The sequence below is a fragment of the Calidris pugnax genome, unplaced genomic scaffold (assembly GCF_001431845.1).
Source record: "Calidris pugnax isolate Ruff unplaced genomic scaffold, ASM143184v1 scaffold10, whole genome shotgun sequence".
Lineage (NCBI taxonomy): Eukaryota > Metazoa > Chordata > Aves > Charadriiformes > Scolopacidae > Calidris > Calidris pugnax.
This window is the reverse complement of record NW_015090795.1, coordinates 1,077,256-1,098,284: the sequence shown is the minus strand read 5'-3', so window position 1 is coordinate 1,098,284 and position 21,029 is coordinate 1,077,256. Positions and strand designations below refer to the sequence as shown.

Sequence of the window (21,029 nt, the reverse complement as noted above, 5' to 3'; positions counted from 1 at the left end):
GTCTTTTTTTTTTTTTTTTTTGCTTTGAAGCTTTGTGGAAGAAAGGTTCTTGTAGTGCCTTTCACAAAGGGAGAGGCTCAGCTCTCCTATCCCAGCGCTTCGCTGCCAAACACCAACTCCAAAGTCATCCCTGGAGACCTCAGGGAAGAGCTGAAGGCAGGAAAGCAATTCCATTCTAATAGGCCTTGGGTCAGATGGCATCAAATATTTTTAATAAGAACAATGGCCTACTGACTGGAGAAAGAGCAAATGTTTAGCTATACACTCCATAAAGGAGTTGCACTATTTCTCACTGGAGCAGGCACTGACCACGTTAAGGGGGTGTCGGCGCTTTCTGACGGCAGGAATCGGCGACTCCAAGTCACTCTCACTCAGCCCCTGGGGAAACACAAACAAGGGTCACTGCAACGGGCAGCCTGGTCGTGCTGTTTGACTTGCCACTTCGCTCCTCATCTTTTTCAGTTTGTTATTTTTCCTTTTTTTCTGTGACTCACATCAGGAGACTTCAAAACATTCTTTTTTTTCCTATTTTTTCTCTGGAAAACGATCTCCTCTTCGCTCTCGCTGCTGGTTCCTGCAGCAAAAATAGTAAACAACAGTCACAAGAAAATGCACTGTTCCCAAGTCAATATTGCTATAACTGAGCAATCAAAATCTGCCCCTCTTATAAAAGTACCTCCAAAGGAGATTACTTATTGATCTATGTGGCAAATATTGTTCTCTTTAGCCTTGTTAATCAAAATAAATAATCTCCAGCTGAGCTGGACAATAAATCCTGCTTCCCTGGAGAGTCTCGGAGCGGCAGTGATTACCCCCGGCAGCACACACACACAAAAGGGAGGTGAGAAATGAAACCAAGAGAAGTCCTTAAAAGCTGAGCAAGAGTCACACTTCTGGAAGCCTTTTGTAACACCCGTCCCTTCGGGTGCACTGAAACAACCCCAGAACTCACTGGAAACTCCTCTTGCCAATCCTCTTGCCAGGGAGGATGGAGAGTTGGTCCTGACTAAATCGCTCAAAAGGCTTGAATTTCTTTAAGGAAAAGCATAACATTCCCAAACTTTCCCCTTCTAAAATAACACAGTTAAATATCCATACCTATCATTAACTGCCCAGGGAAGTTTTCAAGACCCAACCAGACAAAGCCCTTAACTACCTGATCCAGGTTCACCGTTAACCCTGCAATTCTAAAACAGCAACTTGCTTCTTTTTGTGGTTTTGTTTTTGGGGTGGTTTTTTTTTGGTGTTTTTTATTATTTTTTTTATTAAATAGATTACAATTTAATCTATTTTTTAATAAATAGATTATAATTTTTTAATTCAGCAAACTACTCAGGAAGAAAGATGGCATCCTACAATCCCCCATCGTCAGGGAGTGATGACAATCAGACAAATTCAAAGAGAAGGAAAAAAAAAAGATGCTTTAACCACCAAAAGGCCTGTTTATGCTTTGTTTCAATGTTTAAGGACAGTGACAAAACCATTCAGAAAAACTCAATGTGTGCTGTGAATCAGGCCAAGTACTATTAGGCCTGAGTTATTTTGAAAGTAATTCAAGGTTATTCAGAGATAAATACAACAAAGGGTGTGAACGTGACCTGTAAGTGACCTACGAGGGAAGAATGATGGTCATTCGTATATTGGCAATGCCTGAATACAAAGTATTTTTTAATGGTACATTGGTCCTAAACCAGAAAAAGACAGCAGGGAGGAAATAAAAGCAGGATAGAGCCCACAGTCAGTCAATATTTGTAAGACAAAGGTATGAAGTAACTGTACACTGGAATCCCTACCTGCAGCAGGACACACACGTGAACTATGATGGTTGGTGTCTTCCAGGGTTTTGGCTCTTCCTAAAGGGGAGCCAAGTACATCCATGGCTGAACTCCCAAAGTTCTGCCCACGTGGGCTATGCTCTGCAAGAGTCATCTTGGGAATTTCCTCCCTGGCACTAGAGAAGACATTGATAGGAATTCTTCTGATAACTTCACTATTCCTAGCCTTTCTGCTTGTAGGGGTGGAAAGTGCAGAAGCCAAAGGTTCAGGTGAGCCCCTTCCCGTTCTCCTGGCTCCCTGCTCCGAGGAAGGCCCTGCAGCAGCAGCAGCCTCAGCCCCCTCTCTGGCACCAACACTGCTCCTCTGGAACCCCAGGGGTGTGGAAACAGCTCTTCTCTCCAGGCTTCTGCAATCCCACTTGGGTGATGTTTCGAGTCTGGAGGTATCGGTCAGTGATTGTGTTTTCTCTTCGGTGGATGTACCACCTGCACGACTGCCCCAGGCGCCACCGCATTCTCTGGTATTATCAGTATTTATATCTTCTTCAGAGATGTCATTCTCACAGTCTTCGATGGAAAATCCCAGATCAAAGTTCACAGAAAAGAGTTCTTGGGAACAGTCATAGAGATGGTCGCTCCCCAGAGCCTGCTGGGTCGCACTGACATCTCCCCACGCTCCCATGGTAGAGGTGTCACCCACCATTGGCTGCTCCTTGGAGGTCCCATCAGTGCCCTCACAGCACCCCTCTGATGGAGACCTCTCGGGGCCACGCTCTGCAACCAGCCTAAAACCATTCCCTCTGGAATCTGGCCCTGCCAAACGCTTGTTTTTCACAGAAAAACTCCCATTATTTGGGTCATAAAGGTGCTCATCTTCAAACAGATGTATACTCTGCTCTTCAGCAATAATCACATTATTCTTGTTCACTTCAAGATGTTCTTCATCTTTTTGAACAAAATTCTTATTTGAAGGGTTATTGGTCAGAGTGTTATTGGTCAGAGTATGACTTATTGTTGGAGTTGTCTTTTGAATTTCAGTGAATTCTTTGTTGTCAAACAGACTGCCAAAGCTGTCATTGCAGTGAAGTCCCTCTTTGGCGTTACCAGCAGCAGGCTCAGAAGATGCTGCAGGTTTTGAAGAACAGGTACTTACAGAAGCCAATTCCCTGGAGACTTTGGGTTCAGGACTTCCCGAGAGCAGCAGTGATGGATCAGCTTCTGGGGGCGCAGGAAAGACTCTGTCCTGCAGTCTCTCTGAATAACTGCCAGAAATAGCTTTTTGAGAAGGATATAGTGTTTCTTCATTTCTCATCATGTTTTCAAAATCATAAAGTTTATTCAAAAAGGGAGGACACTGGGATAAAAGCCTTTCCACATGGGAAACCATTTGTTTTAACCAAGCAGGTTCCTCAGATGGTCTCACAAGTGCAAATGAATCCACGTATGATTCGGGAAGATAAAATAAGTCAGAGGAGACGGGTGACTTCTCAGCTGTGAAGCTGCTATAACCCGAGTCTGCGTGGTTTGTTCCCAGTGAGCTACAAGCTTTACCTCCAGTTTTGTATTCCTTTGCTGCTGCACTTTCATCAATTATAGTGCTGTCACTGTTGTCACACAGGTCAATAAATTCATTTAAGTCAAACGTCACCGCTAGTTCCTCATCCTTTGGACTGCCCTGGTCCATATTTTCACCCAGAGCAAGGCTGCTTGCCGAGCAAGAAGCTGAAGTACCTGTAGGCAACACAGGTACTTCTAAATTTGGTCCAGAAGTTCTTTTGGGACTCTTTTTTGGTTTTGTCATTTTAAACGTGGTAAAGAGTTCACTCCTACTCTCGTTTGTATCGGGTAAAAATGATGTTACTTTCGATCTGTGTGCCATGTCTCTCCTGGAGGAGCGTGCTCTCTGACCCGCGGTGGAGCTGGGCACAGAAGGATGCCTCTTCTTCCTTCCAACAGTAACATCTTCCAGACGTAAGTGAGGCTGAATCTCCAGTTCATAGCTGCAGTCTCCCTGGTGACACACACAGAGCAACATTTACTACAAACACACACAGGCTTACAAGGACTCGTCACAGGGATATTTAAAACAAGCGACAAAGGTTTTCATGCTCCTAAAGGTTATTAGAAAGGAGAAAAAGGAAAATGCTTTGCATTCGAGGTCACAACTTCCAAACAAAACGTTTGCTGGCAAAAGCTGCAAACCCATGCCTGGGTAGTCACACCTGAGTGTTTCAGAGAGCCCAGAAGATACCACGTGTAAATAAGGATGGCATTTAACAGAGCCCAACACACCATGTTCTGCACGGTGCGGTGCAGATGGGCACAGCTCTCAGCAATGTCACTTGGCCAATACAGCGTGCAGGGCCCCATGTCACACCTCACAGGCTGCAGTCCTGGAGCACCAGCACATTGGGAAAGGTGCCGAGAGCAGAAGAAACACTCACTCAAGCACAAGTGAGCCACAGGTCCCTCTGTACTATTGTTGTAATTTGGCTACTGCCATTGATGGCACATTAAGAACTTCTCACTCACATACTCTGAACTTATTTTTTCACAGATGCTAATTAATCTTCTGTTCGAAAAGATTAATCAATTCTGTTCAAAAAGACCTAGGCAACCAGTTCTTTGAAAAATATACTTGGGAGAAAGCCCAATAGACTTTGCCACCCCTCCCAGTGAGGTATCCATACAAGCACTGCCTGGATTGAAAAGCTATTTCTTTATTGACCTTCTCACTCTCTCCTTTAAATTAAGATTTCAAAATTAATGCATGCAATCTCCAAAAGGAACAGTAGGGGTCAAATGAGGCTCTGGAAGCAATGGCTTGAAATACTCCTTCAAGTTCAAGCCTGTTTCACTAATAAAAAATAAAAATGAAGATGTAAGATCTAACCAGAAGGTGCAATTATTTTTTGGCAGTTCAGTCAGATGAACCCTTAGAGTCATTAATCCCTGAAATTAAACAAGGCACCTTTATAGAATAGTGGATAATAAAACTGACCTTTACAGTAAGAGGTTACCTGCCCCTCTACTTATATATAAAGTAACATTCTCCAAATGTTAAGTCGCTAAGGAAGCTCCCAGAACTGCTCTAACCAATGACACTGTGACAACAACATCTCTTTCCAAAGAGACACTGAAGAAATTAAGCCGTTGGGGTTGCCACAGACCTGGAGCTGCTGTGACACCACCTCGTACTGCCAGATGCCTTCCAGGAGCCAGAGGAGTCGATCATGGAAAACAAGGTTTGGAAAATACTCTGGGAAGTCATTCTGCCCCATTACACACGGCAGAAATAACCCTACCTACACCTGCTGCTGCCTGGCTTGTCTAAATATGTTCCTGGAAAACAGGATTCATAGCCACCTTCCGTGCATTTGGGACTGATCCCATCCTGCCCGTTCGCAGGGGATAAAGCACACCATCCAGTATGAACAGCATTTTCTCTCTCCTCATCATCATAATACATTTATATTTTGCCACTAACTTCATATACGTGCCACAGAAAGGATCATATATGCAGAATAAGTAAGGCAGGATCTACCAAAATAGCGAGGAAAACAAGTACTATGAAAAGCTTAAAGGATGATTTTGATATGTGTAGGTACTAAATAATTAGCTTCCCTCAAGCTCAGCCAAAGCACAGAATCAAGATATGGAAGTCTTTGTATGAAATCAAAGAGGAGAAAGACCAACAACCAACAGGACCTGGTGCAATTAACTCACAATGTCAGCTGAGGAGATGACACGTTTGGTTGAGAAGATAACGGTGCTGATAACGATGTGTTTAGATCTATGTAAGCAATGACTGAATATTGCAGAATATTTCAATTAAACTATCCAAGCATTATAAGAACACCAGATACATTAAACAGATTTAAGAGTGATTAGCTGCCAAAGCCCTGAACCTCACTGAGCCAGGTGATGCTCTTCCCACCCAATACACTTCCAAGAGGCACCAGCACAGACCACTCTTGGCCCTGGGTTGTTAGGCAGTTTTTAAACAACCCGAACTAAAGCGAAACTATTCAATCCTGCAGGAAAAGACGAGGGTTGTGAATTGGTAAAAGGATCATTCAAATCACGACTGGACCAGAGGTAGAGCAGATAGGAGCAAACCATTTATATTTTCATATGGGCAAACACAAAGTTGTAGGTTTCGGACGGGAGGAGGTAACAGAACTGTACCACGTCATCAGAGCACCTTCAGAAACTCCAGAATGAAGTTCCTGAGTTGGTTACCAGGTGGCACCTGATCTCTTGCTTACACACCTCAGGAGCCAGGTGGTGGCAAATTGATGCCATTTTTTAATGGTCAGGGAGGAAGCTAAGAGGTTGCTAACCTTATATCCATACTGAGTAGATCATTATAAGCTATAACAGAAAATATAATTACTGGGTGAGTCTTCTTCACAAGTGTCAGTCTTGCCTTTGAAATCAAAAGAAGCAGATTTCTCTAAAGAGACCAACAAGCAAAAACATTATGATACACTCATATGTACCACCCTCCCAGCTTTCTGAAAGGCCTTCAAAAAGTCCCTGCCAAAATCTTCAAATAAGCTTCATAGAATGGTTCGGGTTGGAAGGGACCTTAAAGCCCCCCCAGTGCCACCCCCTGCCCTGGACAGGGACACCTCCCACCAGACCAGGTGGCTCCAAGCCCCCTCCAACCTGGCCTTGAACCCCTCCAGGGATGGGGCAGCCACAGCTTCTCTGGGCAACCTGGGCCAGGCTCTCACCACCCTCACACCAAAGAAGTTCTTCTCCACATCTCAGCTCCATCTCCCCTCTTTCAGGTTAAAACTGTTCCCCCTCATCCTAGGGCTCCCCTCCCTGATCAAGAGACCCTCTCCAGCTTTCCTGGAGCCCCTTTAGGTCCCCACCAGTCCCAGTACCAACCCCTGAGGAACACCACTCATCACTGGTCGCAACTTGGACATCAAGCCGTTGACCTTAACCCTTTGAGTGCACCCACCCAGACAGCTCCTTATCCACCAACTGGTCCACCCATCAAACCCACATCTCTCCAATTTAGAGACCAGGATGTCATGCAGGACAGTGTCAAACACTTTGCACAAGCCCAGGTAGATGATGTCCGTTGCTCTGCCCTTACCCTTAACTGAAGCTTATCCTTACCCTGAAGTTAAACAGAGAGAGCAAACCAGGGAGACTTTTTGCATGGATGAGTAATTGGGTACGACACAGAAACAGGGAGTGAGGAGCTGTTACAGCAAAGAACTTCATCAGGCCACTGCACATACCCATGACTGTGTTCTAACTGGGGGGAAAAAAAAAAAAAAAAAAAGAACAAAAAAAGGCAAGTGTGGCAGAAGTGCTGTGTGCCAGGACAACAGTCCAGAGGACAAATATAGCATCTGGGACAAACTGGAGTAACCCAATTTCGGGCTTACATGGGGTTATGTAACTGTCCCAGTTCCACTCAGGCACTCCAAACACTTTCTCCCAAACAAAATACTTTCTCCCAGTGAGCCCAGTTAATACTGATGGAATGAAAGGACAGAATTATAATTATCACATTTTAGCCTGAATGTGTGCAACTCGTAGAATCTTAAATGACCTGATCAGCTCTTCTATAGCCTGGTAAGCCCCAGTGTGTACCAGCCACCCAGTAAATAGGTCACACAGGAGTGAGAAACCAGGCATTGCTCTAATATTATTGTACTCAACTAATGACCTTGCTTACAATTAATTACTGATTCAGTTTAAAAAGGAATAGTTTTTTTCATATAGAAAATAAAAAGGAAGAAGTAAACTTAGGATATTATGACTTTCATTTCTAATACACAGATATACATATGTATATATACATACATATACACTCTGTTTTCTAGCACTTAAATTTAAGGCATCTAATATAAAAATTAAAATTAACCTCTCTCTCCTCATAAGCTGCTTTGGACATACATTGTCTAATGAGATTCAGACGTCTGCCAAAACCCTGGTGAGTTTGCTATTTAAAAATGAAAAGATATGTCTGTGAACAGACACAATATAGATTTTAACAATTATAACCCCTTTAATGGAAAGCTTGATTGAAACGGAGGGAGAAACAGCACGAACATCCAGCATGTAAGTGTTTTCTGACACAAACCAGCTCCCATCTTCAGAACTGGTTTTTTGTTAGCTCTAGTGAAGAAGGGCTTTGGGATTCCCAGCTTTCACACCCAGTGTTAAATCCCGTGGTGGCAATGGGTATATTTTCTGGTTTAATTATGTTTTAGCATGACTATTAACAACTATCTCAACAGTAAGGCTGGTGGTTTTCCCCCAGTATTTTGAGTAGGTTGAGCAGATACCAAAGCAGATATTCCAGTCCAGTGGAATGACAAGTGTATGGTACAAGGCATGGGCATATGACATATTTTTACCATAACAAAATTTTTCCTGCTTTATTTTATACTACTTTTCCCACTGATTTCTGAAATTCCAATCCCTTTTTGGAATACCAGTGATCACTCAACTAATGTTTACACAGAAGTATCCAAAACAACTCATTCCTGGCTAAGGCAGCTCTCTCCTTCACTCAATTTCAAACTTACTGATACAGAATATAATTCTCCAGCTTTTTAGAACTTGCTCACGTGGTGATTTTTCATGAAATTTATTCCATCTTTATAACCAAAAATAATTTTTTACTGCTGTAAAAATCATGCCTTTTAGCAATCAGGTTAAACAATTTTGATGCTTAAGTGATTTCACTGCTGACCTCCCTGCTGGCGGAGCACAGGCCATTATTTCTACCTTTCAGGAACCGGTTAATGAACAGGATAATCAATCCCTCCTTTTCCACGATTGCTTCGTTTCCAGAAGAGACTCTAGGGGAAGGGACACCATCAGAAACTTTGGAAGTTCAAGTATATTTCATCAGATGACCCTTAAAAATATATTTAGTTGATTCATGAAAGAAACCTAAGGAACAGAGGGACCACAATTTCCCCTTCCTAACTCTATCACATCACTGATGTCTCTCTCTACTAATTCTGCTGCTGTTTTGCTTCTGGGCAGCTGGCCTGGAATGAATCCCAGACTCTCCCATGCAGCCCCCCAGCACCCTTTTCCAAACCCCAGCAGCATTAACACCTCCTGCTCCCGTACCCTGGTGCTGATCCGAGCCCCGGGAATCCTCAAAGGGTTCTCATCTGCTCCTGCTCCTCACTGATCTGCTTCTGCTGCTTCTGCTGATGCTCTCGTCTGAGAGAGTGTCTGTCTATACAGCAAACAGCTACACAATAAAACACTTGAAAGATTCCTAAAAAGGAATATTCATTAGCAAAATACAGGGTATGTACCCAGTGATTGTGGGAACAGGTACCATTAAGGAGGCTACAGAGGAAAGAGGGAACATTGAAGAACGTCCAAAGCACCAAATAAATAAATCCATGGGTTAATAACTGGTTACTTTATAAACAGAAACGTTCCTGAACCCCAGTGCCCACAATAATTTCCTAAGCTCACTGCATTTCCATGCCAATATTTAAAATACAAGCAGCAGCAGGTATCCAGGCAGACAGCAAGGCTGTTGCATCTAAAGGAGTTTTTCAACTACAGCAGCAGTTCAGTGTTCTAAATAAAAGTGATTATATTGCACTAAACTTTGTCACCGGTGCATTAGTACAATATTAAAAGCAATGTTAAACTAATATCCCCTCTCCAAACATAAGTAGTAAGCATCCTCAAGGAGGTTTGGTGTGTAGTAGCACCAGCCCCAAGGCTATGACAACTGCTCCCTCCTGGCACACTGGCTGCAGAAGAGCTGTGCCAAATCAGGCTTCTGCAAGAGCGTAAGGAACAACAGACAGAAGTACTTTGAAATACAGCACACAACTATTTTCAACCCAGAAACCTAAAGGCAACATTACTGTACACACACACGCACCCTTAAACAAACAAAATGCCAAGGGGACAAACCCAACACACCAAGCTCCTCTCGCCTGCAGATGTAAGTTGGTAACCCCCTCTTGATATTCTATTTGGTTTCTGTAAGATGTAATATCATGGCATGTTCTTCCAAAAAATGAGATCACTTGATTTTGGTGGGAAGACTATTTTTGGCTGGTTTGCCTGCACCTGAGGTAGAAAGGCTTCAGGCAGGGCTGGCGAGGGACACCGAGTTCCCCCGAAAGGGGCAGAGACACCAGCTCCAATTAAGGCAGCTAAGCCCGCCCAGGTGCCACACCAGCTGCTCAGTCCTGTGTCCCTCACACATGGTGACACCCCAGAATCCTTGCCCTACTCACCCTCCCTTCTCACTGCCAGCACAAAACCCCACAGGATCGTTAAAAACAGAAAGCACCTGCAATTAAAGGTCTGAACGACCTAAAGCAGGTCTCAATTAGCGCCCAGGCTCAAATCATTTGGCACCGAGATCAGAAGAATCAATATGGGCACAGAGAAACTATTTTAATTGGAGAGCTGAGGTTTTTTGGTCTGGCAGGTTGTCCCTGGCAGCCTTCCTGTCTGAGAACAAAACAAACACCCTGCCACCTTCCTGCCGTGCTCCTCTCGGGGTGTTCTGCCCCCTCTGCAGAGCCTGCTTCTGAGCATCCCAACACAGAGGATTTGCCCTGATTATCTGTTCTCTGCTCTTCCAGCCAGATTCAGTGCCCAGACAATAACAGAGCCCCACGGTACAAACCTGCAGTTCCGCAGATGGGTTAGTCCCTCTTGTCATAAACGCTGTAATTAAACATCATTTGCCACCTAAAATTATTTGTTACTGGCTGGGAAGAACTCTCGCCACATCTCAGATCGGGATTTTAACCAGAGACTGGCAATGAGAGTCTAAAAAAAAAAATAAATCAAAATATTTCATTGTCCCCCCTAAACCATGTCTGATTTATAACTTCAAATCATGGAAAGCCTCTTCAGGTTCTTTGGAATTTTAGGGAATCCTGGGAACATCTTCCCTGCTGCCGGGCATTTCATCCCGAGAATGGCAACCAAAGACAGATGATAGATGCCAAGATGACTTCTGTGGCAGTTGTTCTGGGTTCAGCTCCCAAACCCTGTCTCCCATGGAGTTTGGTGCCAGAGATGACTGGAGTGAAAAAGAAACAGAATCCTTCGAACGAGAGTCTTTGGGTTTTCTGTGTCTTTCCAGAGAGAAAAATTAAGGACTGTAAGCTCACGCTGCCAACTCCGAGGTGGGGAATGGTCCCCCTCCCACACCCTCCCACCCCTGACAACATTCTGGCTTTTACCAAGTCCCTAAGAATTGCCCCCCTCCCAGGGAAAAAGCCAATGCACTTGCACTTCAGTATTTCCTGCTCTTCGTCCTCAGAAACTTGGACAAAGAGCATTTCAATAAAAATGATTACTTTGCCCTGACCTTGTTTCCAAACAGTACAGTTTAATTTTCAAAAATGCTTGTAAAAGCTATTGAATTATTTTGCATAAGGACAACTTGATTTGTTACCATGTTACACAAAAAATCCCTGCTTGTGGGGAGTAGAAAATCCAATCCCATCTGCCCAGGTCCCGTTGCTGTAGTAATAAAGCCCCACGGGCATTAAAGGCTTTGCTGCGGTGGATGTGCCTGGCGCAGGGCTCACATTTGGGATTTCTCTTACTTTGTAATTTTCTTTTGATTGTGCCAACTTCTTCTCTAAGTTTTTAAGAGCATATAAATACAATATTCTTTTTTTTTTCCCCAAAAAAAACATTTTCACTTCATCTATTTAAAAATATCTAAGGTTTTTAATTGACTTTTTAAAATTTATTATGCAAACACAACTGCACAGGAGGTTTCTTGGAGTCACTGAAGGGGTACAAGGAAAGGAAAGCTACTTATCAGTGAATTCCTGAGCTTTCTTCTGTAACAGAAGACACCCATAAAGAACACACCAACACCTCCTGAGCTGGCTCGCATTAAGTTATTACTAATCTCTGAATGAGATTCTCCCCAAGAAATAATTAGTTTCATCAGAAACTTCCAGATCATTTGGTTATTCATAGAAAAATAATGATTTGCCTGTTTTTAGATTTTATCCCTCAGTAAGAAACTAATCAATAGGACTGTGGTTTGAAGTTCAATATCTTAGTTATTTAAGGAAATAGCTTCAACTCGCATTTGTCTTAAATCCCTCTGCTATTAAGAACTGTAAATGAACGTCAGACAGATTAGCAGGGGTATATTTGGCAATGGAATATTTATAGCAGGAACTTGGATGCACAGTACATATGTGCAAACCCCTTTTGCCTCGCTGCTAAAGGCACTATGGTTTCCATCCACTTATTTTCAGACAAGACTAACATTTTAGGTAGCTTTTTACAGGCTTAACTTCTGCTAAAGGTCAATTTCCTGGAGGCTGTAAGAGCCCGTTGTGCTGTCCCACTCTAACAGCAGTGTGTCCTGCACTGTCAAACCACAGCTGAACACGACGGTGAAGCCAAGCTTCCCAGAGCTCCAACTTGCTTAGAAACAGCCTTCACCAAGAATCCCTTGGCCAGAGGTGTGGTAGAACACCAAGCCTGAATGAAGCCATCCCAACCTCTGTGTTAATGCACAGCATCAGGCAGGAGCACAGCCAAGACACAGCCACCTCTACCAACATGCCTTAGTAGCTGTGCAGAAATTGAAAAAAAATTAATATTTTCTTCTAACAACAAGCACTCTACTAGACAAAAAAATATAATAATCAGTGTAGTAGTTACCGCCAAAGTAAACCATCCACGTCTCCCCAGAGGTCAACGTGACATAATCAGGTTTTGGCAAAGCTTGCTTGATTTTTGAAAGATCCTGATTTTATATGACCTGATTTTATACACGCTAGCGTTGGGAATACTATATCATAAGGAAAATCTCAGTGTATCAAATCACAATGCTACATGAATATTTATTCCAATTTTAAGTTTAAATTACAAACTTCTAATCCAGCCCGTAAGCAAACATCCAGGCAAATACCCCAAGCAGCACGCAGAACACGTGGGGTGCAGGATTCAATGCTGCCTTTCATGAAGATGGGACCAGCTCTGGGGGCAAGGGAAGGGCAGTGGATGTTCTTTACCTGGACTTTAGCCAGTTCTGGCACATTCTCCTAGCAAAACTCCCGAGATACGGCTTGGACAATACGGGTGGGTAGAAAACTGGCTGGACCACCATGATTGAAGCGTTTTGAGGACTGGTATGAAGTCCTGGTAGTGGCTATAGCTGCCAGGAGTGCTTCTCAGGGGGTTTTAGTGTTTAACATTTCTACTACTGACCATGACTACAGCACAGAGCACATTCAGTAGGTCTGCAGATGCCACCAGGAGACAGGAAGCTGGTGACATGCTCGAGGGCTCTCTGGAGGGTCCTCAACAGGATGCCAGAAACCTCAGGACAGAAAAATGAGACAGCAGTGTGCCCTTGTGGCAGCAAAGAGGATGGCACCCGGGCTCCTTCAGCAAGAGAGTGGGCAAGGGAAGTGATTATTCTCCTCCATTAATCCTCTGTGAGGCCACATCTGGAGAGCTCAGCCTAGTTTGGGGCACCCAGTATAAGTAGCATCTCGGGCTGGATCCAGTCCAGCAGAGGCAGCCAAAACTGTCATGGGGTGGGAGCACATGGATGTACAAGGGCAGACAAGGGACCTCTGTTCAGCCTCAAGAAGAGAGGGGCCTTATTGTCATCTCTATCTTGTGTGAGAGCAGAGGGCAGACAGGGCCAGGCCTCCCGGAGATACACCCAGGCTGGAGCTAAGGGGCACAACATGGAACAAGGAAAATTTTGATCTGATATCAGGAGAAATGTTTTCACCATGAGGGTGATCGAAGGCTGAACCAGGGGCTCAGAGAAGCTGAGGGGTTCCAGCCCTGGAGATCCCAAAGGCCTGGTTTGTTGAGATCCTGAGCCACCTGGTCTACACGGGCCCTGGACTGGACCCGAGATCTCCCAACTGACCTATCTATGGTAGTAGTGATGGCCTGCAAAGCAGGTGACATTAGCCAACAAATGGCTTAGCACAGACATACTTTTTAAAAAAACATTTTATATAGAAAGGTTCTTTAGTCTGATTTACTGTGTAATTACAGCCTTTTCTCTCTGTGTGTACTTTCTCTGGAACTGAAGCTGTAGGAAGCCTGAACAAGGACGAGACTGGTAGTAATGGGAAACCCAAACCACCTCCACCACCCTCACACGTGCTCTCGTGTTGGCCGTATGGAGGATGGTTCTCTTGGGCAGACCATCAGTGCTTTTCAGAGAAGCCAAGGGTGACTTAAGAAAACATTAGTAAGACTTGCACGCAAGAACCCACTGTCAGCGCTGACAAAACAGATGGAGAGATGTTGCACCTTGGCTTTTGTGAAACAATTACGGTGAAGCTTTGATGTCCTCAACCCTTGATAATTTCGCTCATAATTTTTGGCACCTACTTTGGCAGAGTTTGGGGGAGAAGACTGAAGTCTCGCATGGTGACTAACAAATTTCCTCCTGTAAATTATTTTAAGGGTGCCAGATGTTGGTTTAGCACCGACAACTTTGAAGGTGCTTGGGAACCTGCTCAGACTGCTGGTATCAATGCACTGTCACAAAGGGAACTGAACTCACAAACACTTGAAGTGCCCGAGGTGGTGGGGAGGGAAGTCCTCCATTAGAAGAGCAATTCTACATTTTTTAACCTTTTCTTTGCCTCTTGACTTCCCTCAGCTCTCCATGCCTGTACTGTCCCCAGAGTGCTCTCTCTCTGGCAGTAAGTTGCTGACCCTGCCTTGGGAACACAGACTCTCCCAGAAATCAAGAAGGCCACTGTTCTGTGACGAAGCAGAGGAGCTTATCTTAGCTCTGAAAGTCTCTTTACAACTTGCCATTAATACACTTTCCTAGCAAGGAGTACAGCTACAATGTGTCTATTCTCTTCCTTGATAACTTGAATAACTCTAGTTATTCATGAAACTGTGGCAGCTTAGCAACAGATTCTCATGACCTAGAAAACCTCAACACACTAAAAAGCAATATGTGTGGAACATAAAAGAGGAAAAGATAGTGTGGTGAAAAACTGAAGTCTTCAAGTACTTCAACGGATCCACCTCTACACACCTTCTTGTATGTGCCCTTCACTCTAAAGGCTTATCTGCTACTCACAACTGACAGCAAGAGTAATTCCTGTCCCCCAGATGGTTTTCATCCCTTTGTTTGACTGCCTTTCTCTTATCCTTTAGCTCTTAGGAGCAATTAGCCTTTTTAATTAAAGCTTCCCCAGAAAAAAACTCAAAAAGCCTCAATACAAGCCACCTTAAAACAGGCATTACATTCTGGTACAATTTTTTATGGGATTAATTTAATGTACATACATGATACAAAATTATTTCCAATTCCTGTTACACTCTGGAACTTCTAATATCACTCTTGGAGACTTTGCTCCTTGAGATAGAGCACTTAGTATGTTTTAATTAGTCTGGCTGTGCATTAAATACTTGTGCATGTTCACAGCCAGCCAAAGCCTTACCTGCTCGTGTCTTATCAGCTCTATCATCTCCATAACAGCAATAAAATGGTAGCAGCGGTCCGAGTGATCAACCACGTGGGTAGGAAACGGGCGGTTCTGCCAAATTCTCCATTCAGACAAGGAAAGTTCGTGAGTTGCCTCCTCTTGATGCTTCTGCAGTTTAGAATTAAGATTGGCAGGGAGATCTGCATCAAGAAATTGTTGAACAAAACTAACGCCCACTTCTCTGGCAGAGACCATAACCACTCCGAATGCAGGCACGTGTCTAAACGTTATCACAAATGTTTCACTCCGGTTTAAATAAGAACAATTCCATGCTTTGTGTTGTCACTGCTTTTCAAGGAATTTTCAAGGATTGTTGTAAGTGGTGAAATGACAAAAAAGCTCCAAATTTTTTCTCTGAATCATAAAAGAACTTGTAAAACTGGAGCTTTTCTTTCAGTAGCACTTTTATAGTTCTACAAACAAGGGAGTGAAAAAGCGTGGATACAATCCCTCACCAATACAGCCTCCTGCATGGAATTCTTAGAAACAGGGACAGAAATTAATGGACTTTGAGAGATCTTTTAATGTATTTTTAATTTGTAGAGCTAACCTCAAAGACCCATTTCTAACACCTAACTCTTAAATTCTTTACCTCAAAAACCCACACATAATTCTCAAAATTACATTTTTAGTATGTAATTCTCCTTCAAATTCCTAGTTAACTTTGTTAATTAGGGTTTCCCTAGGGCCTCACGCCAAAGGAAACATTGCCATTAGGTTATACTCACTGACACTTCTTCCAGGTTTTCTAAGGTTTCAAACCGAGTTTGAGGCAACACCGGTTCTTTTATTCCATCCTTTTCCTTAATCCTGTAACATCTGTCCCATATTTCAAATTCCTCAGGTGACAGAGACCAGTTCTCATGACGGTGGATTTGCTTTTGGCCTATTGGGGGAAAAACAAGAAGAGGAAACAGGTTATCTATTTGAAGAAAAAGAATACACAGAATAAAAAGAACTTGGTTTGATACCAGTTGAAAGAAAAAATACCTTCTCTGTGCCAGATATGGAGAAGCAACTAGCAAAACAGTGTTTAAGTGTTATAATCATGGATAAATCTATCTAGTAAACCATTTTTGAGGGGGAGGCATCATAAAAACAAAGATACAGATAGAAGACAGATGGACCTAAATAGAGAGAGGTATGTACATCAAATACCCACAGGCCCTGAAGGGAGTATAGCAAACAGGGAAGGCATATGGCTCTAAACACGGGTCTCATAAACCTTGAGGAACAAACTGCAAATAAATGAAAGCTTTTTTATTTTTCCCTTTTTCTTTTTCTTAAGTTACTCTTTAAATACTGGCAAGCAGTATTAATTTGTTATGACATTTTTTGAACTGATCTTCTCTATTAAGGACGTGTAGATGAAGAAAAGGACAGAAAGAAAAGCACTATGAAAACACCCCAGCAGCAAGGAAATTAAAAAAAAAAAAAAGCGGCTCATGAGTTTGATTTTGCCTCCTAACTGCAAGTGGGAAGCAGAGAGCAGCTGTGAGCACCACTGCTGGATAAACCCAAAAATGAGTGCTCGTATGGCAGCTCAGTGAAGCCCAGGGCTGTGTGCTGTGGGCTGGGAGGGATCCTCCAGTGCCACTCCTGGCAGGCTGACAGCAGCCCCGGTGCCACCACCAGCCAAGCAAGTGCCAAACCCCCCAGAGCAGCCAGCCCTGCCAAAGGAGCACCCAAACAATCAGCCTAAGAGCGCGTTAAGAATGTGGATGCTTTCAGCCCAGAGAGACGAAGCCTGGAGAAAAATAATTAAGTTAATGTGACAATCACTCTGCAGACAGGATTTGGGATGAATCTGCAGCCAACACTCTATTCTCAATTAATGCCATGGAAGAGGAATCAGTCTGTACCTCTCAATCCTCTCAAATGACAATTGCCAGGGACTGTGTCTCCACGGGGCAGTGTGACAATGTTCATTAGAGACTGACAATGTTCATTAGAGAGTCAAAACCAGATCCCTCAGAGTACTAGGCTCAAGTCTCGTTCAGAAAAAGTCTCACAGCTGGAAAAAAACTAATCAACACTAAATTAGTGTTGATTAGTTTTCAACGCTTTCTCAAAAACACTAAATTAGTGTTGATTAGTTTTCAACACTTTCTCAAAAGAGAAGAGGAGGCTCCGGGGAGACCTAATAGCAGCCTTCCAGTACCTGAAAAATACAAAATAGAGAGATAAAAGAATCTCAAGTTGGAATGGGATTTTTGCTCTTGCTGCTGTACTTTCGGAAGAAAATCTCATTCAATTGAAGAACACACTTGGTTAGTGATGGGGCAAGACAGCAATGATGTGTCCTTCGGGTACTGACAAAGAGATGAAATTTATGAAATAGGTTTTGAAATGGAAGGATAGTGTGAAATTAATAGAAATTGGATCAAACTAATAAGAACAGGAAATATTTAATTTTGACTAGAAACAAAGCAGAATGCTTGAAATTCCTATGACACTTCTGCCTATGAGACTGCAATTTCTGTGCACATCTGTTCTTCCATGGGCTGCCCCGAGGAACCTCAGAAACAAATGAAAAGGAGGGGAGTGTAAATAAGACAACTCACAGCTCATTTGTTACTGCTAGCTTTTGCAAGTGTCTACCGTGGAAGGGGGCATACAAATAAGGAGAGGAGAAAATGCAAGAAATAAAGACCATTCTTTCTCTTCTTCTTCAGATTTATCTTGAATATTGTTAAAATCAGGAGCAGCCCCTTGCTTCATACAGCAATGAAGCAAATATATACAGTATGTATACGGTAATTCAACACATTATCTTCTTTATGCACGTGCTGCCTCTTGTTTCTATTTTCTAGGACACACTTTCTAAAATGATTACTTTAATTCCATGTTTTGCTCTGCTTATTTTCTTGCAAGTTGTGCCTGTAGATTCTGTCCTCGATTTCCTTCACTGACTCTGCCTGGGCCATGCATGGACTCTTTGGAGGCCAAAGGGAAAGCTGGTGTGTTTCTGCATGATTTTATAGCTTTTTTCCCATCTTTGTGTTCACCCTTTTGGTGGCCAACAGATCAGATGTAGATTTTGCTAATAACAATTTTTGTGACCAGAAGCATTTGGAAACCACTGAACTCCAACCACTCAGGTACTGAAATGCAAAGTTTCCTGAGGCTTTTAGGAGCTGCCTCTTTCAAGAAGTTGCTATTTACAGAAAGCACTTAGCCAGAGAGATCAAGCACGACCATTTCCAAGTATTTACAAAACTTAGCTCTTTCTTCCTATCTTATACTTGTGTTCAGTTCACTGAGCATTTCAGTCCCATGTAACCGCTTCAGCTGAAGAGCCATTTCTCTTTTTGGATTAATTTTCTTCCAAGGGTGTGAGCATTTCATAAATGTCCTACCCTTGCTTTCTCCTTTTCTTCAAAATCCCTTGGTTTTCAAGCATTTCTGCTCTATTGTCATTTATGAAGGAATAAGATATACTTTTCTTGTATTAATAAAAACATTAAGCCTAACTGTTAAAGCTCAAAACCAGATTTGGTATAGAATTATCAGTAAATACTTAGGTGACAATTATGCCACCTGACAGAGAGATATGGCAATTCCTCAGAATCAGAATCAGAATCTTCTAGGTTGGAAGGGACCTTAAAGATCATCTTGTCCAACCGTCAACCTAACTGACAAAAATAGACACCCACACAACAAACAAGGAGCATCATCACTAAACCAGACCTCCCAGCACTACATCAACCCGTCTTTTGAACACCTCCAGGGATGGGGCCTCAACCACCTCCCTGGGCAGCCCATTCCAAGGGCTGAGAACCCTTTCAGTGAAAAAATTTTTCCTAATATCCAGCCTGAACCTCCCCTGGTGCAGCTTGAGGCCATTTCCTCTTGTCCTGTCGCCTGTGACTTGAGAGAAGAGACCGACCCCCACCTCTCTACACCCTCCTTTCAGGGAGTTGGAGAGAGCAATAAGGTCTCCCCTCAGCCTCCTCTTCTCCAGGCTGAATAACCCCAGTTCCCAGAAGACACCATGAACATTTCCCTCCTCCGTAGCTCGAGTTTCTGACCTTCAGTCACTGACTCCCTGAGAAGCTCCATGGAGAAAGATGAAATAAATGTCTGATTGGAAGTGGGGATGTTTAAGGAGAACTGTGACTTCAGTGTGCTAAAGGAAAAGGAGGAGGAATTAAGGCAGCAGGCAGCACGGTGGCACAGCCACAGGTGACAGCAAGGCCATCTCTGCCGGAGAGCCCGCGCTCCCGGGAGCAGGCGGTTCTGATACACTGCAATATAACAACAGGAGATAGCAGCTTACACAGCGCCTAGAGAGGCACCATAATCCTCTTACCGGTGACACAGGAAAAGAGAGCAGATTTGTGCCCCAGGGAACCAGACCGTCTCTCTTTGGAAAACGTTCCGGAATCGCTCGGTTCGTATTTTTCAGCAGTAATAAACATTTTGTGCAGCTTCGGAGTTATGCCTTCTGGAACCATCCGAGGGCTACGCTGGTAGAAGTGAAGCATTTTGTTTCCTGAAATAGCTTTGTGGATGCTCCTTTTGTTACACTGGCTTTGATTGTAGGTCTGTAAAAGAGCAGAGAAATCATATGAAGTTGGATTGGTTTTTCTCGATCAGGAGTGAAAGAACACCTCAGTGATGGTGGAGCTTCTCGTTAGTTTATATTCGCCAGCAAGATGCTTTTTGGGTTTTTTCTTTTTTTTCCCAAACACAGCTAAAACAAAATATGGTGCAAGGCCCCAGAAGCCAACCTTACACCCTCTTGTGTGGATACTGCCAGCTCAGGCAACATCACTGCTTCTGCAAGTTCCTGACTTGCCTCCACAAAGCAGAGAGGGAAGAGGAACAGAAGGACAGAGATGAAAACAACAAAGCAATAAGGCTGTATTGAAAATCTGATAACCTATACATTAAAACCTGGCTACTAAATTGTTTTTTTTTTTTTTGCATTTTGATGTTTGTTTTTTTTTTTTAAAGAGCTTCCATACTGAAATATCTAAGTCAAATGACATTTGAACTACCGTCATTCTGTGCCTAGGTAAAACATTCAAGGCAAATGTAACAAAAAGCAAGGAAATACCTTAAAGAAGTACTAAAAAACAGTGGTCATTCTTCAAGTTGCAAACAATATGAAATATAAACCAATGTACAGCTTTTTTTACGCTCTGATGAAAAGTAGGCCCAGCACTTGAGAGAAAAAAGAAACAGCCCTTGCCTGGGGGAAGTGACAATCTGCAATGGATAGAGGGATGATGTAAATGAGATTACATCACAAACAGAGAAAGGAGGTCACGCAAAAAAAGGCCTAAGATTATTTGTTAATGTCATACATGCTCCAAGTCCTTTTAATTACACTCCGGTTTTATTGTGCAACAGAGAAGCCAAGACAGAGATGGAGAAACTAAGGAAAGTGCCCCCTCTGAATATTTCTTGCCCTAATCCTCTTCTCTGCGTCTCCGTGGCGGGTCACCGGTGCAGACAGTGTGCCCTGCACCTGACAGCGTGGTGGCCACGTCCCTCAGACACAGATGCTCTTTGGAAGCACCTTAAAGTGGTTTGATTCAGAAAAACCCAAAACCAAACACAAATTCCCACGAATTAATATGAGACTGTTAATTACTGAGCTGCAAGTTACGTGATGGGGAAGAATCTCCACGTTAACAGAGCTGGAAGGAGATTCAATTTGAAAAAACAAAAACCACAGAACACCAACAAAAGAAACCCAAGCAACACCAAACAAAGCCAATATTGTTCCTTAATTAAATTTATTTTGTGATCT

General features: G+C 43.1%; 1 protein-coding gene across 1 annotated transcript in view; it reads right to left on the bottom strand.

Moving 5' to 3' along the window:
- Positions 1-21,029, bottom strand: part of FANCM (Fanconi anemia complementation group M) — a 114,733-nt gene that overhangs the window by 39,483 nt on the left and 54,221 nt on the right. Inside the window, exons 12-17 of the mRNA XM_014936762.1 lie at positions 19,581-19,815; positions 15,997-16,154; positions 15,224-15,376; positions 1,794-3,786; positions 495-574; positions 310-378 (exon numbers count right to left, since the gene is read on the bottom strand). Coding sequence (XP_014792248.1) covers positions 310-378; positions 495-574; positions 1,794-3,786; positions 15,224-15,376; positions 15,997-16,154; positions 19,581-19,815 — 2,688 coding nt within the window. The remainder of the gene's footprint in view (positions 1-309; positions 379-494; positions 575-1,793; positions 3,787-15,223; positions 15,377-15,996; positions 16,155-19,580; positions 19,816-21,029) is intronic.